Source organism: Musa acuminata, chromosome BXJ2-9 (assembly GCF_036884655.1).
Source record: "Musa acuminata AAA Group cultivar baxijiao chromosome BXJ2-9, Cavendish_Baxijiao_AAA, whole genome shotgun sequence".
In the NCBI taxonomy this organism is placed as follows: domain Eukaryota; kingdom Viridiplantae; phylum Streptophyta; class Magnoliopsida; order Zingiberales; family Musaceae; genus Musa; species Musa acuminata.
Window position 1 is genome coordinate 49235908 of NC_088346.1, and position 4715 is coordinate 49240622.

The 4715-nt window shown below is 43.6% G+C and overlaps 1 protein-coding gene across 3 annotated transcripts; it reads left to right on the forward strand.

Moving 5' to 3' along the window:
* Positions 1-4695, forward strand: LOC135581110 (receptor protein kinase TMK1-like). 3 transcript variants are annotated; one of them, XM_065127212.1, is made up of 4 exons: positions 1-143; positions 256-453; positions 628-3078; positions 3986-4695. In XM_065127212.1, the coding sequence occupies exons 3-4, from the start codon at positions 765-767 to the stop codon at positions 4495-4497; spliced, it is 2826 nt and encodes a 941-aa protein (XP_064983284.1). In that variant the 5' UTR covers positions 1-143; positions 256-453; positions 628-764; the 3' UTR covers positions 4498-4695. The 3 variants fall into 3 exon arrangements, with proteins under 3 accessions (XP_064983284.1, XP_064983286.1, XP_064983285.1); XM_065127214.1 differs by having other exon boundaries at positions 103-453; XM_065127213.1 differs by lacking the exon at positions 1-143 and having other exon boundaries at positions 151-522.
* The last annotated feature ends 20 nt before the right edge of the window (positions 4696-4715 follow it).

A 4715-nucleotide genomic window follows, 5' to 3' on the forward strand; every position in this document is an offset into this window, starting at 1 on the left:
GCCACGTCAGGATAGTTAATCGCGATTAGGAGTTCCTTCTCGTCCGTTGTCGTTACATTCTTCTTGACCATAGACACAAGTCACGAATCTCTCCTTCCCTCCCTCCTTTTTCCGGCGTCCTCCGTGGACCACGTTTCCGTGTGGTAATCTACTGTCCGCTGGCATCTCCTATTTCTTGGTCTTCGGGGAATTTGATGTCTCCATTGTTCTCAAATTTAGCGTAAAGATCAGATTTTGACGTGAGTTGTGGCGCAGAACCTAGTGGAACCCAATAAACGCCTGTCGTTGGCTCTGAAGGTGGTGGTGTTCTTGATTTGGATCACTCCGGGGGTGATGCTCTCTGCCCTCTTTTGGTGGTCTCAAAGCGAAAGGGATAGGAAGATTCCCAGTGAGGTGATGCCACTCACAGATATGGCCCTTTACTTTTGTTCCGAAAGCGGAGATTAGGGCTTTGTGAGTACCTCTTTTCTTCTCAGCTTCTATACCTTGGCGATGTCTTTTTCTTTCTGTGCCGATTTGGGAGTGAGTTCTAATTTCCGCTAGAACATGATATGATTTGTAGTAATTTTCTCTACTTTTGTTGTTTCCTTCCTTCTGTTTGTCTCAATATCCACTCTAAATTCACAGAGCGGCTTTGGGAATTTGGGTGGATGTTTGTCTTTTGAAGATAATTGTCCTGAAGGAGGAGATTCGGATCCGTGAGTACACTTGCTCCTCTTGTTCCTCGGGATGATTTCCTCGATTGGTGCCCATCTGGGATCGAGATGTTGTCCTTGAGCAGAATGGCGTTGGGAAACTGGATCAAGATCCTGTCTTTATCCGTTCTTCTCGGCTTGGCGTCGGTGGCCTTTGCGACCACCAACCACGGCGACTTCGCCGTGCTTGATGAGTTCCGGAAAGGGTTGACCAACGCCGAGCTCCTCAAGTGGCCCACGAACAACGAAGATCCTTGTGGCCCTCCGCTCTGGCCTTATGTCGTCTGTTCAGGCTCGCGGGTCACTCAGATCCAAGCCAAGAACCTGGGGTTGATCGGGACTCTCCCACCGGGCTTCAACAACCTCTCCATGTTGGTCAATATTGGCCTCCAAGGGAACAAATTGACTGGAGCCTTGCCATCGTTCAAAGGATTGTCTAATTTACAGTATGCTTTCCTCGATTACAATCAGTTCGACTCCATTCCCGCGGACTTCTTCGTCGGACTCGATAGCTTGCGGGTTCTATCTTTGGATAAGAACCAACTGAATCAGAGCACGGGGTGGATGCTACCATCGGACTTGGCGAATTCAGCTCAACTGATGAATCTGTCTTTGGTGGACTGTAATCTCGCCGGTCCGCTGCCGGATTTCTTGGGAAACATGCGTTCTTTAACTCATTTGAAGCTGTCTTACAACAATCTCACTGGTGAGATTCCGGCTAGTTATGAGGGCTTGCCGTTGCAGACTCTGTGGCTGAACAATCAGGAAGGTTTAGGGTTGTCCGGTTCACTCAAAATCATTACCTCAATGGCCATGCTAAATGATGTTTGGCTTCACGGGAATCAGTTTACGGGGCCCATTCCAAGTTCGATTGGCGCCGTGGCTTTCTTGAGACGGATCTGGCTCAACGATAACCAGCTCGTCGGACTCGTACCCGCTAATTTGATGGATTTGCCACAGCTCCAATCACTGCACTTGGATAATAATGCATTCATGGGGTCAATTCCTGCTGTCAGCTTCAGCGATTTTACGTATTCTCACAATTCATTCTGTCAGTCTGCACCTGGAATTCCTTGCCCGGTGGAGGTGGCAGCACTTCTGGATTTCCTTGATGCAGTCGATTACCCGCAGAATCTTGCAAGATCATGGGTGGGAAATGATTCTTGCACTGGGACATGGTTTGGCATATCTTGCTCTGGTGGGAAGGCTTCTATCATAAATCTACCACGCAATCATCTGAATGGCACAATTAGTCCTTCTCTTGGGAAATTGGATTCTCTTGCTGAAATTTTGCTTGGGAGTAACAACCTTCGTGGCATGGTCCCTGAGGAGCTGACCGGCTTGAAGACATTGAAGTTGTTGAATCTTTCTTCAAATGATATTTCACCTCCGGTTCCGCAGTTCCCCCGTGGTGTGACTGTCATACTTGATGGAAATAGGTTGTTGGACAAGTCCAGTTCTACCGCATCACCTTCCGGTGGTGATACCCCATCAGAATCACCGAGCTCGTTAGGTGGCTCATCTTTGTCTTCCAACTCGAAAATTTTGATCATCATTATTCCAGTCATAGTTGGGACTGCAGTTATTCTACTGGTCATGCTGCTTCTTTTCTGTTGGAAGAAGGGGAGAAGGAATACTTCCTGTGCACCAAGTACCATCGTTGTGCATCCTAGGGACTCTTCTGATCCAGACAATTTGGTTAAGATAGTGGTTGCAAATAATGCCAATAACAGTACAGCAGCTAGTGAACTTCGGAGTGTAAGCAGCAGTAGCACTGTAGATACTCATGTGATTGAGTCAGGGAACTTAGTAATATCAGTCCAGGTTCTTCGTGCCGCCACACGAAATTTTGCCTCAGAGAATGTGCTTGGACAGGGAGGATTCGGAGTGGTCTACAAGGGGGAGTTGCATGATGGAACAATGATAGCAGTTAAGAGAATGGAGTCTGGCGTGCTAAATAACAAAGCTTTGGAGGAGTTTCAAGCAGAAATTGCTGTTCTTTCAAAGGTACGACACCGTAATTTGGTGTCTATACTGGGGTACTCTGTGGAAGGCAATGAAAGACTTATAGTGTACGAGTATATGCCTCAAGGGGCTTTAAACAAGCATCTTTTCCAGTGGAAGCAGCTGGAATTGGAGCCTTTGTCTTGGAAGAAGAGGCTCAACATTGCATTGGATGTTGCTAGAGGCATCGAGTACCTTCATAACTTTGCTAATCAGTGCTTCATCCACAGAGATCTTAAATCGTCAAATATACTACTTGGTGATGACTACAGAGCAAAAATTTCGGATTTTGGACTGGCCAAACTTGCTCCTGATGGCAAAAATTCCTTTGCGACTAGACTTGCAGGAACTTTTGGGTACTTAGCTCCAGAGTATGCTGGTAAGGGCTTCGTCTCTAGCTTTGGTCAACTTATGGTGATTATGTCATTAAAACAGCAAAAGCATCAAGTATTTTATCATATATTGATTTATGTTTGGCTTGGATGCTTGAGGTTATATCATCTTCTTCTTTGAAATATTTTTGTTAATATTTGTCGACTTTAGTAATGATTCAACAGCTAAATTAGCAGAGAAAATACGAATGAGACAGTTTTCTACTGACCTGCCCTTCTGCTTGCCTTGGAATTATTTGGAGAGACGGGAAAGCCTTTATTGTTGCTGTTTAAGTTTGTCGATTGTAGGTATTAGCACTAAAATACTTCTAATGACTTGCTTAGTGATGTTTCTTTTTATACTTCTAATTCATAATCCAAAAAATGTCTTTGTGTGAAATCCATGTTTCTCATTTGATACTTATTTTTTCAGACTCGAAGAAAAATAACCATTAGAGATTAGAAAACCCAGCTTCTTCAATTCCCCTTATGTGCTGATTTTAATGTCTACCTTATTACGATGTCCGCTGAAGAGATCTAAATTCAATAGTTCGCAAGTTAGTTTCGCACGTGTCAATTAATTTTTACGAGATAATGTAGGCAGGTAGGTAATTTGAAATATTTTATAATACAATTTCACTCGAACATTTGACTTCTGACTTTCTCAGTACTTTGTATGCTTGAATACCATATCATTGTCACCTTTGTCAATGTCGATTGCAGTTTAAAGACAATATGATTTATTTACTATATGTCTTTTTAATTGTATTTTTATGCAAAGTAATCATACTTTTATTTGAAGTGAATACTGCAACATCATACTCTTCAAATCAATCATTATGAGGATGTTTTTTCTTTTTTTTTTCGCTTCCAACTCATTTATTGACACAAATCCTCTTGCCATGGTTGCATCAGTGACTGGGAAGGTTACGACAAAGGTTGATGTCTTCAGTTTTGGAGTAGTGTTGATGGAGCTAATAACTGGTTTAAAGGCTCTGGATGAGGATCGCCCAGAGGAAAGCCGTTACTTGGCATCCTGGTTCTGTCAAATGAAGAACGACAAGGACAAGCTCAAGAGCATCATCGATCCATCACTTGTTGTCACAGACGAGACCTTTGAGAGTATCGGTGTCATCGCAGAACTTGCAGGTCACTGCGCTGCACGAGAACCCCATCAGCGGCCTGACATGGGTCATGCAGTGAACGTGCTCGCCCCACTCGTCGACAAATGGAAGCCTGTCAATGATGATCAGGAGGAATACTTGGGGATTGACCTCTGCCAACCCCTTCTTCAGATGGTAAAGGGTTGGCAAGCAGCTGATGGTGCTTCGGACATCAGTTCATTAAGCCTTGATTACAGCAAAGGAAGCATCCCAGCCAGGCCTGCTGGATTCGCCGACTCTTTCACTTCTGCAGATGGCCGATGAATAAGTTGGTACATCTTGTGTTTCTTGATCTCTTCTTTTGTTTCTCCCGGCAAATTAGACTATGATCTAATTAAAACCTCAAAAAATAAAAAAAAATCTCCAATAAAGAATGCAACAGATATTAAACAATTCACATTATATTCTTATGCATATTATAATTTTAATGGCAACTGAAACATACTTTTGCCTTTTTATTTCCGTACTGATTTTGGATAATG

Coding starts and splice junctions, on each gene's coding strand:
- LOC135581110 (XM_065127212.1), top strand. CDS start 765: ATGTTGTCCTTGAGCAGAATGGCGTTGGGAAACTGGATCAAGATCCTG. Junction 3,079..3,985: donor CTTAGCTCCAGAGTATGCTG/GTAAGGGCTTCG, acceptor TGGTTGCATCAG/TGACTGGGAAGGTTACGACA.